The 24,622-nt window shown below is 32.5% G+C and overlaps 1 protein-coding gene across 13 annotated transcripts in view; it reads right to left on the reverse strand.

Annotated features, from left to right (window-relative positions):
- Znf292 (zinc finger protein 292) overlaps positions 1-24,622 on the reverse strand; it is an 86,306-nt gene that overhangs the window by 12,123 nt on the left and 49,561 nt on the right. For 10 of the 13 annotated variants that reach the window (XM_087188044.1, XM_087188038.1, XM_087188037.1 and 7 more), the window contains 4 exons: positions 22,969-23,104; positions 10,216-10,418; positions 5,096-5,232; positions 1,847-1,988 (listed from right to left, as the gene is read on the reverse strand). In XM_087188044.1, the coding sequence (XP_087044170.1) occupies positions 1,847-1,988; positions 5,096-5,232; positions 10,216-10,418; positions 22,969-23,104 (618 nt within the window). Of the gene's footprint in view, positions 1-1,846; positions 1,989-5,095; positions 5,233-10,215; positions 10,419-22,968; positions 23,107-24,622 lie in introns of those variants that run through there. The other 3 variants (XM_087188047.1, XM_021240744.2, XM_021240746.2) reach the window with 3 other exon arrangements.

Below are 24,622 nucleotides of genomic sequence, written 5' to 3' on the forward strand. Positions count from 1 at the left end.
TGGCAGAACCACTGAACTAAATCCCTGGCCCTAAAAGGTAATTTTATTTTATTTATGTATGTATGTATGTATGTATGTATTTATTTATTTAGGCAGCAGGGATCAAACTCCGGTCCTTGTGCTTGAGGCAGGTGGTGGAAACACTGAGCTAAATCCCTGGCCCTAAGGGAATTTTAAAAGGGAATATAAAATGTCTTTTGGTTTATCCTTTCAAAAAATCATACATTAATTTAAAAAAATTAATTGTCATACTGAATCCTCATTTCTAGATTCTATGTAATGATGACAACTTTGGAAGAGACTTTTGGTATACATGGAAATAGAAAAGCTCCATTCTTATAAGAGTTCCTACAAAAACAAAACAAAACAAAATTAAAAACAAATTTGGGCTGGCGGTGTAGCTCAGAGGTAGAGCTTTTGTTTAGCATGAGCAAGACCCTGGGTTTTATCCTCAAAGACAGAAATTTATAAAACAAAAATCAGTAACTTAGCTTGGATTCTGATAATAAATGAGTACACACGCAATCTCTGCTCATCAATTCCCTCTTCAGTTGTGATACATTACCTATATAATCCATCTACTGTTTTTTATTTCAATTACTATGCATTTATACTTCAAAAGTCTTTTTGATTAAAAAACCTGCTTGATCATTTTGATGTCTTTCTCATGCTTTAGTTCCTTACTTTTGTCTTTATATGTATTTTATAGGTTCATATGTAATTATATTATTTTAAAGGATTAGGCAAATAATTGTAGTAGCGGTCCACATTTTGTAAACCTTGGTGGTAAACACATCTTTAAGCAGGGCTTTATCTATGAGAATCCTGTATTGACCTTATGTCCCTCCAAAGCAGTTCTGCATTTACTTCTGTAGTAAATCCTAGGGTTATTACCAACCCAGGATTCCACCCTAATCTTCTTAAACATTACTTACCTGTCAGGGGGAATTTCTAAACTACATTGCTAAGATATATTTGGCCTCCATCTATACACAAAGCCACAAGAGACAGATATAACATTATGACTTCTTAGAGAAAAGATTTTCCTCCTCTGATCCAGAGTCCAGTTGGACATATATGATGTTCTCTATCGTCTATCAGTGTTCAAGAGTATTACCTGTTTAGTCTTTTTCAATGAAGTTATGGTACTTCACATGTACAGCTTTGTGTGTGAATGAGTAGGACAAATGAGGTCCAAGATCTAACTCCCCAACTTGAGAAAGCATAAGTCTTTATCTCTGATTTTTATATAGCTATCTTTTACCCTACTCAGTTGCCGTAAGAACCAACAAATCTTAATCTCTAGTAGGCTAGGCAATTAATCATTTTATGCTTTCAGTTCCAGTTTTTAGGTTCTTCTTCATTTTGAACCCTAGAGATTTTACTGATAATTCTTAGACAATCTCAGGTGCTTAAAAAAAGATATTTTATCAAATACTTGTGGCTGTTCTGTATTAGACTGGTTTTTACAGAATGTAATCTGCCCGACTGCTAGCAACAAAATCTATTTCTATATTGCTCTTTATTCTTTCTAAGTTTCCAAAGAGCCAGATTATCAAAGTAGTATAACAACTAGGAGTAAAACTGAAGAGTGAAAAAAAAATGCATATATTAAGTATATTACTTTCCTATAGGCTAAAAGCAGATCCTTTGTTCTCAATTGCATTTTAAAGTTTTTCTGGATCAAATGTTTTAAAGGATTAATAAGAAAATTAATGTCTAAAGCATTCAATGAAAGAAAAAAAAATCACTGAAAGAAGTGCCAAAATAATAATAAAAGTTAAGGTCTTTTGTTAAAGATGATTTATGCATTTTAAATTAAGAAAAGATATCTTGAGTATCTTACCTCTGAATTAATAACTTTAATCAGGAAGAAAATATGATATACAGTCTTCGTTAACAAAGAAAGTTGCCGGCACCTCTCTAGGTACACTTGTACAGATGGTTCTACCCTTTGCTGTAATTTACTCCAAAAGAGAGTAAGTTCCCTTAAAAAAACAAAACAAAAGGTTTAAAAGATAAGTTGGAGTAGTAATGTAATAATCATGGACTATGGCGGTCCAGTCATTACATTTGAAATTAAAGCTTGCTTCAGATTTCAATTCTATATGTGGAATTAAGTTTAAAAGCAATAGATCCCTCCCAATTTTCTAAAGATAAAATAAAATCAGGATATAAGTTTCAATATTTTTCAATCCCAGAGTAACATCATCTTTTAGCTAAGAACTTAATATTTAAACAGGTTATAAAATGGTAACTTTGAGCTACATGTGAACTTTTAATTATGCAATATGTGCCTTTATATGTATAACACATCAATGATATGGTTTTTTTAAAAAAGCATTTATGTAGGATTAGGGGGTGTAGCTCAGTGGTAGAGTAACTGCTTAGCATGCATGAGGTACTGGGATATATCCCATCATTGTGTGTGGGAAAGAGCACCATTTATCTTCTAACAAATTTAAAGTCAACCAATAAGATTATTGTTATTAGATAAATAAAACATAAAAGAAATGGTGATGAGAGGTGGAGGTTTAACTCAGTGATAGAGCACTTGTGTAGCACTGGTCTCAACCCTAGCCCCACAAAACCAAAAACCAAAAAACCAAAAAAACCCCAAAAACCCTCTGAAAAACAAAACAAAAACAATGACGACACAGTTCCCCCAAGGAAGAAACCAATCTGTGCCGCAGCAGTTAAACAATAGATACTTTGAAAAATAAAATCAACTGGAATGTATTTCAAATGCAGTAACAATACTGTATTGTCAAAGAAAATAATCTGGCTAAAGTGATCAGTTTGTCACCCTTTTGCTTATTGTATTTCTCTTCTGTACTTCATAGTTAATTTTCATAAAAAGCTTCCTTGCTTCACTGTTTTTATCAAGTATTCTCCTCAATACAGGCCTTTCCTATTAATTTTCCTCAGTTTCCACTCCTAGGAACTCTGACCTTTTCAACATCTACTTGAATACAGTGGTACCTCAATTCACAAACTTAATTTGTTCTACAATTTTGGAAAAGACAGCCACCTTTATGTTTGTGTGAGGAAGATGCCCACAGCCATGTTTGTCACCCAATGCAGTTTACAAACAAAACAAATTTTGCCAAATGCTTATTTGCAAATCATTGCAAACAAAAGCATCTGTGAACAAAGGTACCAATGTAATTTGCTCATTTCCTGAAATTTAACATACATATTGAGGACTTCAAAATCCCTTTCTCATGAGGTGTGATGGTGCACACCTGTGATCCTGGCACTACTGAATGGTAAGGCAGGAGGACTCTATGTTTAAGCCTACATTACCCAATTCAGCAACTTAGTGAAACCCCATTTCAGAATAAAAAATTAAAAATGGCTGAGAATGTAGCTCAGCATGAAAGTCCTGGGTTCAATACCTAGTACCACTAAACAGAGACATGAATAAATTTTTAAAAATATGTTTCTCTAGTCTTGATTACTTTCCTGTCTCCTACGTTATTTATAAGAATTCTTCACTTTGATCTCTTCTGAAACCTGAGACCTAGAACAGTATAGCCATACATCCTATAATGATGTCTCTCCATCAACTACAGGCCACATATAGGACAGTGGTTCAATAAGATTATATATACCTAGTGATGTCACACCACTATAGACTTTTTAGTTAATGAAAGTATACTCTATGATATTTGCATAATGAAGAAATCATTTCTAACCATGCATTTTTCAAAATGTATCCTGTCACTAAGCAAATGTAAGTGTATGGTATATGAAAAGGCTGTTTGCCATTCTTTTTAGTTTACCACCTTTCATTTAATGTATCACTCTTTTTAACATCCTCAAGTGGTATCTCTGGCATTTCTTTCACTTCATGTCACATCCATATGGAAGCTTTTGTTACTTCCCAGCCAGACTATTTAGTAGCTTTGTAGCTGATTTTTCTCACTTCTGCACTGCCATTTCTTTTCTCCTATCTTCCCTCACTATTCTTCAATCAATTTTCAACTGCTTAAGTGTTTCTTAAACTTCTATGTTGCCTTTTTGAGTTAAAATAGACTGCTTTTGCATATCACAAAGAATTCAAACTTTAACTTTTAAAATTAATGAATATATTTTTAAACCAATATAACACATTGACTTAAGTGTTATCACTGATTTTCATGCTATATTCTGTATTATACCTAATCTACTTGTCTTTGATAAATACTTATTATCCCTTTCAGAATCTTTCTACTTGCCTTTTGTATCAATCTTCTATAATGCATATATAATTTTCCCTTCATAACAAGTTCAACTGCTCACTGATAATTAACTTTAACTTTTCATTACACAATCATTTATTTGTTGTTCTATATTCATTTTTCATGCCATGTATCACTTGGTACATATTCTTAAATGTCAGTATGTTATACACCAAATTTTCTTTTGTGTTTCTACAATACCAACACAACACTAAAGACTAAGAATGTTTCTGACTGATCATGTAAACTATCAGTCCTGGCTAACACTAATCCAAGGCAGCAGGTCTTAAGTTTTTTAAATTAACTGAAGTCAACATCTCTGTTACTTATAGCTTCCCAAAAGAGTATATGTATATAAGTTTTCCCCAGTTGGAAATGTGCCATATACAAGGAAGTATGCACTGAAGGAGAACCCTGAAGAAGTTAAGGAGGTGGAATGATTTTTCATAGAAAGAAAATGAATTATAGGTCCATATAAGTGATAGCAGGTAGTTAAGTAGCTAAAAATATGCAGAGGAAAAAACACAGATTAAAAATCACAGGTAGGTCACATAGCTGAAAAAATTTTTGTGGTGGCATTAGACGAAATGAACTTTTCTTTCATCTTCCAACTTTTAGAAATTTGTTGACTAGATGGCCATCATGATATGCTTGCCAAAAAATTGTGTGGTCAATAATTCAAAAAGTTTTAAAATTTAAACATGAATTATGTAACAATTAATTTGTATAGCATGTAGTATCTGAAAATCAGCTTTTTGCTATGTTAGTAAGACTTAAATATATACAAAAATACTAAGCTATCTGAATTACCAAAAACCTATTTTGTATTTTTATTTAACAAATTGTCCTTTAAAAAATAAAAATCAACTCACCAAGCACAGTACATATCTCCTTGTTGGAGCTGACGTGATAAAAATGCAGTACATAAAACAAGAGCATTTTTTTCATCACCTTCAGATTCTAAGTTACAGATCATTTCTAGAGCATCTTTGCAATCAACTTCCGAAATCTAAAGAAAACAGAAATATTCTATAAAATGGCTTTATCTTAGAATATACCTGTAGTATATACTTAAAATTTTTCATTACAGTTCTATAAATAATTTTCATGAGTAAAATGTCTTTGACTCAAACTATCAAATCATAATTGGTCATTAATGCAACAAAGACTGGGTTGTAGTTAAAAAAATCTTTCTTCATAACTAGTAAAAATTAATGATCATTCTGAGAGAATATTAAACACAGGAAAACCAACTATTTTCAAGAAATTACATACGTTCAGTAAATAATGTTAATTAAATATCCTTTATTCATTAAATCAGATACATGCTAATGAAAAAAAAATCAAAACAGCAGTACTTTTACCTCTCTTATCCACTGATTTAAAACGAAGGAGAATCAGCAGAAAAATAGTTATTCTGAGTTCAGACTAATAAACTAAGTGTCTGAGGGGGGAAATATAAAACACTTTAAATTGCTATATCACTTTTAAAATAAGCTAACTTTAATTTTCTATAAATCTTCACTATTTTGCTTTTCATATAAATTTATTCCATTTCCAGCAGTCACGCATGTGTACTATATATAAAGTAGATGAAGGCAACTTGGTTCATTTAATGATACCCTCACATCTTATTATAAAATTAGTACTATCTCATTATAATAATATATTACTTAAAACAAAGAGAATTAACCTACAACCTCTGCAAACATTTGCTATGAGACAAAGAATGAGATACAGGGTATACAATCACAAATCACCTGTGTTCCACAGACAGAAGGCTTAATTCCAATATGGTACAATTGACAGATGGCAAAAAGAACTAAACACCAAACACAGACATTAGCACCTACGTCCCTTCCAGTTGATCTCTTTCTCATCAAATACTAGGTAAACAAAAGTGTATATGTAAAATGTAATGTGTTTAGGATAGAAGAACTGTCTAAATAGATGATGGGGATAATCTTAGGTTAATCTTTGATAATAAAGATAAAAGCTGTGTGACAACAAATTCAGAGGTTCCTTTTTTTTTTTTTTAACATGAAACTGGGTTAGAAAACACCGAGCCAAGAAAATACCAAACTTTGTGTTTATATGATTAATATTAATTTCTTAAAGGAAGTATGATGTTAGTGCCAGAGTTGGTACATCTTGGTACAGTGCTCTTTCCACTACTCCTGTCACCACTTTCTAACAAATCTTTTTCTAGAAGTGACTCCATTTAAACAAATAAAGATGGGAGGAACCAGGCATAGTGGCACACCTGTGATCCCAGCACTTTTGAAAGATGAGGCAGGAGGATCACAAGTTGGAGTACAGCCTGAGCAACTTAGTAACTCAGTGAGCCCTTGATTCAAAATGTATTTTAATAAAAGGCCTGAGGATGTACACCTCAGTGTAAAGGCCCTGGATTCAATCTCCAGTACTCTGTGTGTGTGTGTGTGGGGGCTATTATTTATACAATATTTAAACGTGTCTATAATATGTTAAACATATTGCCAGATATTTTATACATATTATTATTTCACCAGAGCTTTCCCATTAGGTCTGTATTATTAACATTTTATATATAACAAACATGGGATTCAAAACTGGTATACAATGTGCTCAATTTACAATAGTTAAATGGTGGAGCCAAACATCAAATCATGCCTGACAGACATCAAAGACCCATGCTCTTGCCACTTCATCACATTACCTTGTAACAGAAGCTGTATTAAATTTAAACAATTACCCTAAACCACACATGCAGACAAATATAGTAAACCCATGAGATTTTTCCACTTATTTCATAAGATGTGAGTAACAGTAACAATAGCTATTATTACTACCACCTTCTTCAAAAATAGCATTGTCAATCCACACAAGAGCTTGCCAGGTAGGTACTATTACAGGAATGTTCCTTCTTCAAACTACTTGAGACCAGAAGTGTTCTACATTTTGGAATATATCTATATCTATATCCTTCTATATCTATTTTGTGATTGGGACCCAAATCTAAACACTAAATTTCTTTATTTTCATATATACTTTATATGTATAGCCTGAAGGTAATTTTATACAATATTTTTATGCATTTCTGTTTTGACTATGACCTGCAGGGTCAGATGTGGAATTTTCCACTTTTGTGTTATGTTGGTGTTTTAAAAGTTACAGATTTTAGACCATTTTAGATTTGAAATTGTTTTATTGGGATGCTCAAGTTATACTTCTCAGAAAAAGGCTCAGAGAGGTTAAATTACTTGAAAGTTACACAGTGGCAGAATAAAGATTTCAATACAGGATTACTCAGTCTGTACTCTTTCCAGAATTCCATTTGCACAAGCATATCAAGTCTCTATATTGCTAAATATGATATATGCTTGTTTACTTGAAAGTGAGATTTGCTTTGAATAAAATAATTGTTCCTTTTTTTTTTTTTGGTACTAGGGATCGAACTTGGGTCCTTGCGCTTGCGAGGCAGGCGGTGGAGCCACTGAGTTAAATCCCCAGCCCTGTTGTTCTTCTAAAACCTGAGCCCTTCCTGTAGAATGCTCACGATACTAAATGTATATATTATTTACAAGAAAAGATATTTCCTCAATGAAATTACTCTCATTAGCTTACTCAATATTTAAAAATATGTATTTCCCTGCATGTGTGATCATCTATAAGTATCTGTATTCACCCACATCTATGCAATATATCAACTGAAATATCTGCTACATTCAAATGTAAGACAACTTCTTTTATAGACATACTAACAAAATAATTTTCAGAGTGCATTTGAGAGTGTTCACTTACTGATTTGCCATGAGATGGCTCTCTTGGAAAAATAGGATAAAAATAATGGTAGAAACAATCAGATCATATTTTAGATAATGACTGGATTAAAAATTATGAAAAGTAAGGGCCAGGGATTTAACTCAGTGGTGCCACTGCCTGCCTTGCAAGCACAAGGTCCTGAGTTCGATCCTCAGTACCAAAAAACCCCCCAACCCCCCCCCCCAAATTATGAAAAGTAAAAATAGCCATCAATAAACAAGAATTATTTTAAAAATCCAAGGCAGTATAATTCAGAGTTAATCAGTATATTACCTATGTAAGAACTATCTATTCTCTATTGTTTTGAAAAGTGAACAAAATTTTAACAGCAGAATATTTATAACTCTGATCAAAATATTTAAAACCAGGGTCAGGGATTTAGCTCAGTGGTTCAGCTGCCTGCCTGGCAAGCGCAAGGATCAGAGTTCAATCCCTGGTACCAAAAAAAAAAAAAATTAAAACCAAATGGAATGATCTATGTGTTAAAGAAATATTCTGTTGAATCCCTTGTAAAGCAGAAAAATTAAAGATGCAAATAATTTTTAGGTTTTAATATGGCTCTTTAAATCAAGTATTCAAAGACATAAAACACTGTCAATATGTTATATGCTTACAAAGTGTACTTTTAAAATGTATTGGTTCTAATCACTAAAATGTACTGGTTCTAATCACACTTCAAGAATAATTTCAAGAGTATGAAATTCACTTATCAAAATAAAACTGCCTTTCATATAGAAAAATACTTAAATGGTAAATCTATCATTACTGAGAAAATGTAAAAATGAAGCAATGAGCTATTATTTAACACAGACTACCAAATATTTAAAAGGACTAATAATTTCTAGTGTTAGAAAAGAAGAAATTTCATATACTATTTTTTGGGAGCATATAGTCTAGCCCTATCCACTTAAAATGCATAGATTCTTTGATCCAGTAATTTTACTTCCAGAAATTTACTCTATCAGTATACTACCAGCAAGGATACAAGAATGCATGTACAAGACAACAACTGAAGCATCTGTCACTCTGGTTAAAAATAATTACAAATCCATACTGTGGAATTATGTAGCCATGGGAAAAGAACGAGGTTGATCTATATGGAGGGAAAAAATGTCAATAAGGATGAGGAAAGTGACTAGTAGTCAGGGTATGTCTATGTGGTTTTTCAATGTACAAAAATATGTGTATATGCACAGAAAAATGTAAGAAAGCTTATATATCAAATTTCAAACTTAATTACTGTATTACCTCAGGAAGTATTAAATGAGAAAATGATGATTAGAGAGAGATGAGAAAGGATTTTAAGTTTATTTTAAAGATTAAAACCAACAAAAATACTGGATCTAAAGTAAACACTGCCAACCTACATCAAGAATTCAAGCCAGGCCGGGGATTTAGCTCAGTGGTTTCGTCGCCTGCTGCGCAAGCACAAGGACCCGAGTTCGAGCCCGGTACCAAAAAAAAAAAAAAATTCAAGCCAAAGCTCATTCCTTCCAAAGAAGCCAGATAGATGATCACTCATCTCTCCTAGCACCATTCCTCTGACATCTAAGTATAGCTGTCTGCTTGCCTACTGGCTCAACTGGACAAGGATTTCTCAGAAGTACCATTAATTCAGGCCACGGCTGACTCCTAACAAAGCCTATTCCAATTGTCCTCTAAAGAATAGGTTAAAAACTCAACTGCTTAACAAAAATCAGGGAAAAATAAATGAACAAAAGACAGAGATAAGGTGAGAGAGAGAGAGACTGAGAATGTATGTCTCAAGCATATCCCTACTGAAAGGGGTAACAAATTGGGCACTGTGGGGCAGATATAATAGGTAGGCCTTGGTGACCTAAATTAGCTAAAAAAGATCTGGAAGTAGTCTGAAATCAGATAAAACTGAAATTATGGCCAAAATAATGCCAAGTATAAATATCCTACTAAACTGTTAGGCCATCAACACCTCTCCTTTAATATAATCAAAGTGTTTAAAAGATCCCATTTTTTAAAAGAGAAGTCAAGTGCAATCAGTTTATATATAATTCTGAAAGCTGCTTAGAATCAAGTTGCCACCATCCAGGAGCATATCAAAACTGTAAGAGTGACAATGGTCCCTTATTTATAAGAAAGGGAACTCAAAAACATCCTAATCTAATTAAAATTAATCTATTTAAAAAAATTACTAACAAAGAAATATACTTACCTCTTCGATTAACTTCTCATTTGGTGATGATGTGCAAAGACAGACAAGGTAAGTTTGCTTAAAACTACCTTTTGTACCAATCTCTGGATGATCAGAACACAGCTTTGCTAGAGCAGTTGCTTGACTTAACTGATTTGTTTTGATTAGATGTTTAATTCTCATATCCAACAAGATGGGACCCTCAAAAGCTAAAAATTCATTCACTTTAAAAAACAAGACATAATAGATTATTAACATTAGGTAATAATTCATTCGCAAGACAAATATTTTTAAGGAATTTTTTTTAAATACAGGAACTAAAACTTTTTTTCCATTTTCTGCTATTTCCAATAAGGCTATCACGAATTATTTAACTGTAAGCAAGAAGAGGTATATTGCTAACTTTTCAAAGATGAATTGAATTTTTGCCCCTTAAAAGTATGAGGTGAATAAATTACTTAATAATAAAAATAATTCTGCACTAAATTCTAATAGTTATTAAAATGATATGAAATTCTATCTATATCAGTTATTTTTGAATAATTATGGGTCACCATCCTAAAATTTGTAATGTTAGGGCTTTACAAAATTATATGGACAACCATGAAGGATATGTGAATATTCTAGATAAATTCAACTAATATCTTGTTCAACATTAATGATGAATGCTTAATTTCAGAAAGGTTATTGTTTTTTAAATAGATGCTTTAGAATGACTTAAAATATCTACAGAAAAAAAAAATACAAGGGAAAAGTTTGCCAAAGAACAAATCCTTTAAAATTGTGGGTCTGTGTTATTTTTAAAGTATAATTCAATAAATCTCAATACATACCTAAGACACATTTAAGCATAACAAATTTCTATTCTGTTCAAATCTGTGAATTTCCTAGTGCTTTTCAGTCATCTACAAATAGGAATTAATTTTTATTTTTTCTGTTTATGAAAGATAATTCAAGTTTTAGCAATTTAAACTTTAACAATTCCAAATTTAAGCTTTTCCCTAAGTTTTCATTATCAGGATGGAGATCATCTTAAAACATTTATTTGCTGATAATTACCCTGAAACTTTTGAAAACCTTTTAGTAATAAAATATAAAATGCCTTATAAAACATTATTTTTCCTACTTGCGAAGAGACTAGAGGATACATCTAAAAGTTTGGATGCTTTCTTTCTTTAAAGACCCCAAGCTCTTTTCTAGCACTTGTATTTTTACATCTAATTATATTACACATTAGTATGAAAATATTTTCTATCAAGCAGTATGACCATAGCTTTTCAATATTAAAACCATGAATCTGTAATATAACACAGGATCCCAAATTTTACCCTTTTCTTGAAGTCTAGGCCTCTGTACCTACTGCTCTTTACTGTTTAGACTAAACCTAAAAAGAACTGTAAAGATTGAACACACATAAATAAATGTGGACATTTCTGATACTTCTATCTTACTAAGATACATGGCACTACTTCTTTAACATCAAATGATCCTATTACAGGATGACGTGATGGTGAATCTTGATCTCATCTTGACTAAATTCAGTGGTATCTAGATGTGATTAGTTTGTGAGGATACTAGCTTCATCAATGGACTAACCTATTGATGAGTTAGTTCATAGCAGCATGTGCTAATAGGATGTAGGGCCTAGTTGGAGGAAATAGGTTCATGTGGGTTTGGCTTTGAGTGGTGTCTTTTCTTGGGCCTTTTCCCTCTCTCTCTGCTTCCTGGATCCATGAGGTAAGCAGCTCTCCTTTATAATAATGCTCTCCACCATAATTTTTCTTCCTTGTACCCAAATGGTCATAGACTGAAACCTCTGAGTAAAAATAAAACTTTCTTCCTCTAAGCTGACTTTCTCAAGTAGTGACAAAAATCTGACCAACACAGAAAATTATACTGCAAATATCTTTTCACAGTTCAGTTTTACTACCAAAGCAAAATTTGGGAAGATTTTAAATCAAAGATTTAAGAGAAACTAAAAATAGGGTCATTTTGATAGCAGCTGACATTTTAAAAAAGATTTATTTTCCTAATTCTCTCAAAAGGAAACAATTCTCTCAATACTCTCACAAAAATTCACAATTAACAGAATTTGACAAATCATGGCAAACAAATTTTAAAGGCAGTAACTATCTAACAAAATGGTGGCGCTTCTGAAAGCTATGTCAAATAGTCACTAAAAATCTCAATAGCAGCATGTAAGTTAGAATGAAAAACTTCAAATGTTTGAGCTAAATCATTACACTGAAGGAATATTTATTAAGTTTCAAAACCATAAGTATTTGTTTTTTAATGAGAGGAAGTCACTGCCACACTTAGGGCACAAAAGATCTTAAAGAAATATGGATTATAGAGAAAGGACTTTATAGATGATTTTGTCCAACTCCATCATTTGGCAGATGAGTAAACTGAGGCTCACAGAAGGCATCTAATAATAGAACCAGGACTAGAATGGGCTTCTGACGTCTAGCTTTATATAGTGTGGGACCAGAAAAATCTATTTGACTACTGTCTCTACTTCTACTTAGAATGATACTTTATAGTAGTAAAGAGTCTTGAGGTAGCATTAGCATTTAAAGGGTAATTACATATTCTAAAGTTCGTGAATCAAATGAATCAAAAGAAAACTATAATACACTCCAATTAGTTCCACTGAAAATTCACATCCCTCTCTTCTTCCCCTTCTATCTCTATTTTTCTTTCACTGATTTTCTTTTTCCCAGTGCACTACAACTTTTATTACTCTCTACAATCTAGGACATGGTTTTTCTTATAGAAGAACTACCTGTTTTATTGTTTGTCAGACTTAAGAAGTTTTATGACATTTGAGTAGTTATATGAATGAAATTTAACCACCTACTCAAGTCTATCAACAAAGGTGGATGATATAAAGTAGCAATGAAGTACATGATCTTCAGCCAGTTTGAGAAAGTAAAAATAGTCCTCTTTCCATAAAATGCCACTTTTATAATACCGAATAAGAAAGTATTAGTTTCTACATTAAAGATAATTAACTTTAAGATGCATTTGCAGTATCTCTAACTTGCTGTTTCATAAGAATCTCACGATAAAAAAATCTCTACACCACAGCTTATGTCTATTCCATTGTGCTTGAGTTACAAACTTACAGTTGGCCTTAAAAATGCTTTCTTCTTAGATGTCACCCATGCATGCAATCCGTTAGCTCTGTGATGGTGAATCTTTTAGTGCTTTCAATGACAACAAATAGCCTGCTGTGGCACAAGTGCGATAGGCTCACCGCCACTGCATTAGCTAGTTCTGCCATTCTAAACAGCTGAGTCTATTTACTTCTTCCCCTGCTTCCATCTCTTGCCACCACCACCTTATACCTCAGCCCAAATCACTAATCAGAGTACCTTGCAGTGGTGTGCTATTTTTCTGTATCAACTCTATCACTTCTCCACTAGGACCCAGGGTGCTTAAGTTTTGTTTTAAAAGTGCGTACTTGATTGTCTTGTCTTTTAAAAACCTTTCGGTGGCTTTCCTTTGCCTTCAAAGGGTAAATCTCCAAATTCTCATCATGGCCTGAATCACTTAAGAATTTTTTTTCTTAGAAATGATTCAGCAATTAGGCATTAAAAAGAAAGTAAGGAACAAAACAAAAAAAATCACCTCTTTCATCAGGTGACATGATCCTATGTGTAGAAAGCCCTAAAGTTTCCACTAAAAAACTGACCAGAACTAATAAATATAACAGTTGTAAGATATAGATTTCAACACACAAAAATTAGTTCCTATTACTTTTAAGTATATTACAATTTATAAGTTGAATTTTTGTGAAAACAAATCACTGCACAAATTGTGTGTACTACCAATATTTGAAAAGGAAATCAAGAAAACAATCCCATTTACAATAGTATCCAAAATAATAAAATACTTAGAAATAAAGCTAACCAAAGAGCTCAAAGACTTCTATACTGAGGACTATAAAACAGTGTTGAAAGAAACTATTAAAGATGCCACAAACGATTGGAAAGACATCCTATGTTCATAAATTGGAAGAATTAATGTTAAGATATCCATATTTCCCAAAGAAATCTACAGATTCAACAATATCTCAATGATAGTGTTCAAAGAAACAGAAAAATTCATCCTAAAATTGAATGGAATTACAAGGATCTCTGAACAGCCTAAATAATTTAACACACAATGAACCTGAAGCCATCATACTTTCTGATTGCAAAACTAAACTCTTTAAAGCTAGAGTAATCAAATCAATGTGACACTAGCATAAAAACAGACACAGAGACCATGTAATAGAATACAATCCAGAAAGAAACCCTGGCATATCTGATTCTCAAAAATGGTGCTAAGATAACACAATGGAAAAAGACATCAATAAATGGTGCTGGAAAAACTCAATATCCACACCCAAAAGAATGAAGTTGGACCCTTATCTTGCACCATAAACAAAAATTAACTCAAAATAGATTAAAAACCTAAATGTAAGACCCAAATTATTTAAACTCCTAGAAGAAATCATAGAGAAAAATCTTAATGACACTGGAGATGTAAATGATTTCTTGGCTATGACACCAAAGGTACAGACAGCAAAAGCAAAATCAAACAAATTGAGACTATTATCAAACTTATACTTTTGTCCTTTTGATACAATCAAGAGCGAAGAGGCAACTTACAGGGAGAAAGTATGTGCAAATCATTTATCTGATGAATTAATATTGAGAATACATAGAGAACTCTTAAAACTCAAAAAGAAAAGAATTCAATTAAAAATGGGCTATGGGGCCGGGGATTTAGCTCAGTGGTTTCGCCGCCTGCAAGTACCGAGGTTCAATCCTTGCTACCAAAAAAAAAAAAAAAAAAAAAAAGGGCTATAGATTTAGACTTAGACATTTCTCAAAAGATGAAACATAAATGATCAATAAGCATATAACATCACAAATCATCAAAGATCTGCAATTCAAACCACAATGAAACATCATTTCATACTCACAAAATAGTGCTGATGAAGATGTGGAAAAACTGGAACTCTGTACATTCTTAATCAAGACTGTAAAATGGTACAATCTCTACAGAAAACAGTATAATAGTTCCTCGAAAATTAAAAATAAAACCACCATATGATCTATCTACCTATCGCATTTCTGAGATTTCAAATGAATTGAAAGCATGTTCTTAAAGAGATATTTGTACTTCCATGATTATAGTAGTGTAATTCATGATAGCCAAGAGGTGGAAGCAATATTTGGACAACTTTAAGCTTTGGAAACTCACCTTGAAAATTATGGAATTAGGAGCTCCAGTACTCAATTCAAAAAAGAATTGGCAAGTTGAAAAAAATGCAATTTATGCAACTGTGAGTTATCCCATTAAAGAAACAGAAATGAAAGTGCCTAAAGAATTCAGTATAACTATGATGAGAATGCTAAATTTATATTTTAAAATGATATACACAGAAGAAAAAAGGTAACGCAGGACCAAGGATGTATGATTACTGCTAGAGACCTGGTAATAACATATGCAAAATGCTAGTAAAGCTAAAATCCAAAAGCATAACATTAGCATAACAAAAATGCTAAGAACATTAAAATTGGGAGAGGGGGTAACTTCTTGAGAAAGGCCTACTGATTAAGTGTAAATGTGTTACTTATGGTGGCAATGAAAAGGAGAATTCTTTTCTTATGATGGTTCTGATAAGTCGTAGATTTAAAATAGTAAGACAAACAACAGAAGGAAGTACAGACAGGAAAATGTAAATTTCAAATAGGGCTGATGGTACATTTACAAAACTGTAGAAAGAATAGATGTAATAATCCTGGATAAGTGCCTAAAAATTAATTAAATTTAAAAAATAGCTTGTGATTGTTTAGGAAAAAAAATAAGTGTGACTATAGTTCTTTCTTTTTTTTAAGATGGTTTATTTGGAAAAAAAAGATGGAAAAGAAAGACAGCTACCGTGAGGTGGTAGGGGGCTTTTAAGGTACAATTCTTAAAAGTTAAGTCACACTTTTCACAGACATTACCTCAAAATAGATCACATTCAAATGTAAAATGTAAAACTATAAAACATTTAAAAATCTGTATGTTGTTGAATTTGGTGGAGTTTTTAGAACAATAAAATCACGATTCTTAAAAATAAAAAAATGAAAAGCTGGACTTTCATTAAAGTGTGGAACTTGTGCTCTGCAACTCATTGTTAGGAAAACGGAAAAGCTAGAGTGAAAGATATCTCCCAAAACACCTATTTGAAGGGCTTATATCCAAAATATACAAACAACTGACAAAACCCAGTAATAAAACAACTCACCTAAAAAGAGGCAAAAATATTTGAACAGATGCTTCACCAAAGATGGCAAATATATTGCATATAAAAAGATTCCAATACCATTTGTCATTAAAGAAATACAAATTAAAACAATCTGATATCATAGTATGGCAATTAGAGTGGCTAAAAGACTAAAACAGACAGTATCAGTTACTGGTGACAGTCTGAAGGAACAGGAATTATCATTCATTGCTGATGAGAATACAAAATAATGCAGGCACCTCAAAAGACAGTTTAGCAGGTTCATACAAAGCTAAACATGGTCTTACCATGATAGAGTAATCATACTCCCATGTATTTACCTAGGAGTGAAAATATACATTAATACAAAAACCTGTGTGCAGATGTTTACAGAAATGGTAGCAAACAAGATGTCTTAATAGGTAAACAGAGGGCCAGGCATGTAGCTCAGTGGCACTGCACCTGCCTGGCAAGTGTAAGGTCCTGAGTTCAATTCCCAGAACAGCAAAAATTAAAAAAATAAAAATAACTAAATAAAATTAATAGGTAAACAGATAGACCATGACATATCCATATAATGAAGTATTTCCCAGGAATAAACTATTAAGCAACATAAAGACATGGGTGAATGTTAAATGTATACTACTACATAAAAGAAGCCGGAATGAAAAGGCTATAATTCAAAGAAAAAACTATAGAGACAGCATACAAATTAGTTGTTGGGTGTTTGGGAAAAGGTTGAATAAGTGAAACATAGGTGATATGTTTAGTGCAGTGAAACTATTCTTTATGATATTGTAATGGTGGGCAGACATATGATACTGTGTATTTATCCAAACCAAGGACACTTAAGAGCCCAGAGGGAATTTTTAAGGTATGCAAATTTTAAAAAATCAGGAAATTGGGATAGTCCAGGATGGAATGTAGAATGTAACAACAACAACAACAAAAATCTAACTTTATTACAAATATATCAAAGAAAATGTCTTTGAAAGGGATGGGAAAATAACATGATAACCTAATTCATTAACTTTGGAAATAACTGAAGTCTAAAAGAATAAGGCAAAAACTTGACTCATATAACCATGGCACTCTAATTGGTAAAGCTATTTCACACAGGCCACGTGCTACCTGAAGTCACTATTCATGTATACTAAAATTGGATGGCCAATGGTGAGAGACGCCAGTCTAACGAGGCTACATATGTGATTCCAATTATATAGGCTGTTGACTTTGGAGGCTACAGATAACCAAGGGGGTGAAACTAGAGTGATTTTTGTGGTAATGGATTAGAGTTGGAGACATCAGTATGAATTCACATTTAGTTCAACATAAACATGGCTGGTTACTATAAAATATTTATAAATCTGTATATATACACAAGTATACATACACATATTTCTTTGCTCTGTCTACTTAGAGGACCTACAAGCACTGACACTGTAGTAGCAACAAGCACAGCCAGTGACCATATGTGGTTTCCAACATAATTCTCTAATAAAAGGAAGCAGGGATCCTTGGAAAAATCCGATTTTACAGTTGCACCAAGAAATATGTAAGTTGAGACTGGTGCATCTTATAATGTCAGAAAGCTAGGAAGCAGCTCAAACAAAAACCACAAAAACTCATGATGATGACAGGGTTATGTCAATGAGATACAGGAGTCACCTGAAGGAGCTCCCACTGGCCAAAGCTGGAAAAATCTGAACACAAATCAAGTAGTGTTGGATCTCAACCAAACTAGAAGATAAATATCCATGAGTCTTTATCAATATAAATAAATGAATAAATAAGTAAATAGGGAAGAACAGACAAATCTGTGTAGAATTCTAAAACGGATGCAGATATTGCTTTCTCTGGGAGGTAGAACACAACTTCCTCCCCATTAAGTAACTTTCCTCAAAAAGCAGTGTGCAAGAGGTAACCTGACACACAGTATCTTAGCTAGGTGGTAATGGTTCATATCAATGGGGATAACTCATACTGATAATATGCAGCCTTGATATGATGGTACTCTGTTTCTTCTTCCCAAAAACCCATAACCCAGATCTAATCATAACAACAACATCAGACAAATCCCAATTGAGGGACATTCTATAAAACATCTGACCAGTACTCCTCAAAACTGTCAAGGTCATCAAAAACAAGGAAAGTCTAAAAAACTGTCACAGCCAAGAGGAGTCTAAGAAGACATGACGACTAAATGTAATGTGGTATCCTGGATGGGATCCTGGAATAGAAAAGGACATTTGGTAAAAACTAAGGAAATCTTAACAAAGTATGGACTTTAGTTAATAACAAGGAATCAATATTGACTGTGACAAATGTACCATACTATATGTTAGTAACAGTGGAAATTGGGTGTGGGGTATATGAAAAGACTTCACAATTATTCCATAAATCTAAATCTATTCCAAAATAAAAATTCTAATTGAAAAATAATAAATTAGGTTAAACTAACTTCAATATTGAACATTCTTACTTAAAAGAACACTAACCAGCCACTGGTTATCATTTTTCATCAAATCCTTATAGGAAAAACAAGGACAGCTATGGGTCAGACATTAAGAAAATCTAAGTTGGTGTATTTGATAAAATAACAGTAATAAAAAAGTATAGATAAAAAGGACTGAAGGCAAATAGGAAGATTTATTTAAGTATCAAGGGTCTGCTTCTAGACATGATCTTTTTATGGTTATAACTGAGGACCCAGATTGTAAAAGGATGGCCTTATTCAATAAGATCTACTAATGAAAGAAAAATGAGAAGGTCAAAAACCTTGAATAATACAGGATTTAAAGGATCTTGACAAATTAAGGAGAAAGAATGGATGGAACACAGTGAAATTAAATGAAAAAATATAATTTAAAAATATTCTTTGTTTAAAAAATTATGTGTGATTTTAGTAACTTCACTGAGTTGTGAGAATGATATGGGTACTTAAAAAGGTAATGTCATCTTAGGTCATACTAAAGTAGAAATTGTTAAGATGAAGAGGATGAAGGGATCACTGATTAAAGCTCACTGAATCATATTTAGGATAAAGATTAAGTGTTGAGAATTACATATTAAAAAGAACAAGAACATATATAAAATGCACTTGAACATAAGGAATCATGATTATAGATTTAAAATCATGCCACACCAGAGTGTTTTCAGTCTACATTTAAAAAGACTAAGTACAAATATGACGGTATTTTTAAAAAAATTTCAATTGCTCTGGAGTAAAAGAGGGATTTATACTTTATCTGCAACAGTTTTAGGAATAACACTCGATCCAACAGATGGAACTCTACAAATGTAGTTTTTACAATGAGGATTTTCTAACAGCAGGCTAAGAACAGACTGAACTACATAGTTACCATTCTCTAGGAGTATTAATATAATTTTGTTTTTCAGTGATGTTTCAGGGAGAGTTAAAACTGGGTGACAACTGAGTATTAAGTGCCTTTCCAATCCAGAGATTATGACTAAAGGCACAAATAATATGTTAACAAAGCATAAACATCCCTTGACATTCAAAGCCATCTACTTATGTTGGTTTAATTTCTAGAATTACTTTATTCTAGGATGCTAAAACCTTAAAGTTAAACCAGCATTTTAGTTCTGTCTACCCTCAGTCTTTCAAATGAAAGAGAATTCTTTTGGTTTAGATAGGATTTAGCTGGGCATGGTGGCACACGTCTGTTATCCCTGTACTAGGGATAACCGTAAGACAGGATTACTACGAGTTTGAGGCCAGTCTGGGCTACATAGTGAGTTTAAGGCCAGGCTGAACTACATAGAGAGAATGTTTCCAAAAAACAAAAACAAAACAAAAAACTCAAAATAATGGATAGGATTTAGTAGGTCCAAATTTAATAAATTAAAACAAAACCACCAAAGCAATTCACGATGGATTATCTAGTGTTCAAATGCTACATCAAAACTTCATTATAAATTAATGAGTATAGTCTTTAAAAAGTACATTCATTATTCTGAAATGTTACTTACTTTGCAAACTTGATATAGATTAGATTAAGCTAAATCAAGGGGCTAGATACAGAACATGTGTCTCATCTTTGAGCCCCCTAATTCGAAAATGTAAACAAACTAGTATGTAGGCACAAAATGTTAATTCTCTCAATTTTTTCAAAGAAGTAAATAAACATATTCTTTTGGTTCATATGATTATGTAACAAAGAAACACTATAAATAACAGAAGACCAAGTAAAAATTATGGCTACAAATTATCTCAAATAACATAACATCTCTGGCTGGTTCATAAGCCGTAACCAGCATCTGGCTACTACAATCAGTCTGCTTTGCAGAAACTCTTCCTGGCTGCAGAGCCCAACTTATTCCAGTGGTTATATGACATAAAGATTAAAAACAAAAACAAAAACAAACAAACAAAAACAACAGTTAAAAAAATGGGCAAACATCTGTTACAGGTACAGTGTTAGGCACATTCAAACAAGTAAGGAAAATTGAGTACACAGTCTTTTAAAATAAAGTTTAAATCTCTGACAAGGTAAAGGCTCCTTTTTCCTGCACTTACATAGTATATGAGTTTGACAAAATGATATTTAGAAGTTGGCAACAGAAGAAAGCAGCTAATTCTCTACTTAGGTCAATTTTACTACGCTAGGTACAACAGGACATTAATACTAGATGGTAGAGGTTTCAGATCTGACTTTAATTCCTGGCTCTGTCTTCCATCACTAGTAATGTGATATAGAAAAATTGTGGGGTTTTTGTTTGTTTTGTTTTGTTGTGGTATTGGGGATTGAACCCATGGCCTTAACACTAAGCTACATCCCCAAGCATTCTTAATTTTTTCTTTTTTTATTTTGAGACAGGGTCTTGCTACATCACTGAGTTGCCCAGGCTGTACTTCTGTTCCTTTTATCTCAGCATTCCAGATTGCTAGGAACACAATGATGTGTCACCACACCAAGCAAGACTAATATTTTAAAGCCTCCATTTTCTCATCCATAAAACAGGGAAAAGGAACAATAAAGATCCTACCTTTACCATAGGATCACTGTGAAGGTTAAATTAAACCATGAACATAAAAGCATTTTCCAAACTCTAAAAAAAATGATAAAACTAGGTATTACTACTAATGTGTCACATCCAATGCTTCTAAAAGTTGAGAAGATTAGAAAGCATCGTTTGATGCTAGAAAGGAATCATATTGGTGCTCATCTGTTAGGCATAAACTTACTATGTAAAAGGCAAAAAATCTAAGATTTTCAACTTTTAAATTTATTATCATTAGTGTTTTTAAATGATATATTTTCTTTTCTCTTTTTTTTTAGTTTTCTTTTGATTTATTTATTTATTAAATGATGATACATTTTCCATTTCTCTAAGGTCCTGAGAGAACTACTGATAATCTGTGGATATTCATGAAGAAAGGGGATACTAAAAATAAACTTCTTGTGAGAACTAAGAAACAGCTAACACTGATAGAATTATCAGGAAAGCATGGGAAAAATGAGAAGAAAGGATGGAACAAGTGGCCTGGAGAGAAGTTCAAGGATGAGTTTGGAAAGCTTTTGGTAATTATCACAGTTCCAGAGGAGCGCCTAAGAAACTGGCTTAACACCTCCCTCATATGGCCTTCATTACTGGTGTCATACAGCAAAATCACCTAGAGTTTGCCATCAGTCAACAAGAAAAGCAGCAATAAACAATGGAAGGAGCAGAGAGTAAGTAAATATATCTTTTTCTATTGGAAATATTAATTTTTTCTTATTTATTTCTCCATTTAAGTATTAGGGAAAAGGTTAAGATGAAATCTGGGCACACTTTGCAAAATAATCTCAAGAAATGCACATAGGAGACAACTGTGATTTTCTTCACAATGTACACAATTTAAAATCTGAATAATGCTATATATATTAGTGATTTAGCTATCTCCTTCTGAGAGAATACCTGAGTTTAACTGAGATCTTTACTACCTGAGCTCATATAACGAGGCAAAAAATGAAACTGAGCAATAAAAAGAAAGTAATCTTAGAGACAGAAGATTTGAGAGTTCTAATAATAACTTCTTATTGTATTTTGAGGTAAACCACTTAACCACTCTATTTCTGCTTTCCTGTCAAATAAGCTTATTATCAAATGTGAGCTAGATTGTCACCTGTGAAGACTTTACAGAGGGAACTCTTCTGTTCAAAAGATATTTTTTAAAAATTCTAGTTATCTATTACTCTAAGACTCTATAATCTTTTTTTTCCCAGGTTAGGCTCAAACTCACTGTGATCGATCCTCCTGCATCAGCCTCCCAAGAGCCGGGATTATAGGCATGTGCCACGACACCTGGCTTATAATCTTAAAAATACAACTTCCCCCAAATAAAATAAAGGTGACGAGCTTCAAGTACCTCTGGTGAAATTTAATTAAATGGACTTTCTTTGGGATAGCTTGAGATTAATCATATTTAAGCAACTTAAAATACCTAATTTTTCTAACCTAATGATTCTTTTTTTTTCTCCCCCTCTCTCTAGGAAATTTACCTTTATCTTGATCCAATGGTTCCTGGGAAAGAATAGTGCACAGTACCGGGTTTTTCCACACCCCAGTCTCTTGAGCTAGAGTAGCTAAAAATTGCAATTCACAGCTGCCATTCTCCATCAGCTTTTCATGAGCTACCTACAAATATTAAATAAACATCCAAAGAATTACAACAGATTTTAAAGCAGGCTTATTAGGTTTTAAATACTAAACTTGTGAAAAATATTTTAATCTTAAAAATGTTATGTCACATTACAAGTGCTGAGTTTCTTTTGATATTTAAGGATGGACCTCAAAGATAAAAAATAAAGCAATTGTTAAGTCTTAAATAAGTACACTTATAGAAATAACTCTATATAATTTTTATCAACACTTAAATGAAAAATAGTTTTTCTGGGAAGTCATCACAATATCCACAAGCATAAAAGACCTTTAAGATTTGCATCATATCCTAAGTGACAATGTACACAAATTTCAATAAAGGATTTATGAGAATAAAATAAAATCCATGATTTTTCATTTATTCACTACAGTGTCTTTATAATTTTACATTACAAGTGATACCAAACCTTATTTACTAATTGTTCCTGAGTGCTTCCACAAGGAAAATAAACTTGCTAGGCAGCTATAAACTAACCTTGGAGAAACACTAAAGAGAGAACAAAGTTGCACAGAAACTCTTAAAGCTGCATGTTATGTTTAAATAAAGACTATTCCTCAGCCATAAAAATCTTCCTATTTCAACAAAGTTTAAGTACTTTAAGTAATTTTCTACAAGCAGTAGTTGAAAGTACTTAAGTTTATTTCCTGGACCTTAGGTTGTAGCTGAGTGGCAGAGACCTTGCCTATAATGCATAAGGTTGGGTTTGATTTCAAGTATAGCCCAAAAAAGTTATTTCCTTATTAACCTATATAAAAAAAAAATCAACTAGTGTTTTTGTCTCAAAACTGAAAGTTTAAAAGTTTACCTTATGTTGCCAAACAAAATCAGTAAATTGTGGCGTTCGGTACTGCACTTGTGAATAAACAACATATGTATGAAAGCAATGAAAAGCTCTGAAATAATCATTTACTTAAAAATAAACATGGGGTGGGGGTACTAAACTAGAAATTGCAAGATCAAAAAGTTACAGTGTAACGGCAAGACAAGGCACTTTCAATTCAACAAACAGTTATTAATCATCTATGTTTAAGACACTATGTGGAATCCCATAGTGTTACATAAGATAAGTAATACCAAGAACACTGCACTAGATAAAGATTTTTAATGTTTAATATTAAAACAGAAAAGCTGGATATCTCTGCTTAACTAAAGCTCATTTCACATGTTTCTAAAATTTAAGACTAATCATCTTTAAAATATTTCTTACAGAGAAACTTAAGGCCAAGAAAATATTTTAAGAACGTCGGCTAGGGAAACAGAGAACTATACAATTTGAAACTAGCTAGGAGAAACGTACTTTTTGACTACCTAATTAATCAAAATTCACTTGAAGCAATAATATAGTTAGCATAATCTAGTGCTTGAAATAAAATTTAATGTTCTTAATATTCCATAACAACTACACACTAAACTGTGTTGTATCGGACATAAGTAGAATAACAGCAGTAAATAAAAGACAAAGCATGTTTTCAGATTTGGAGGAAAAGCATGGA

This window comes from Heterocephalus glaber, unplaced genomic scaffold (assembly GCF_053883595.1).
Source record: "Heterocephalus glaber isolate CG9 unplaced genomic scaffold, H.glaber_assembly_v1.0 deba00001523, whole genome shotgun sequence".
NCBI lineage: Eukaryota > Metazoa > Chordata > Mammalia > Rodentia > Bathyergidae > Heterocephalus > Heterocephalus glaber.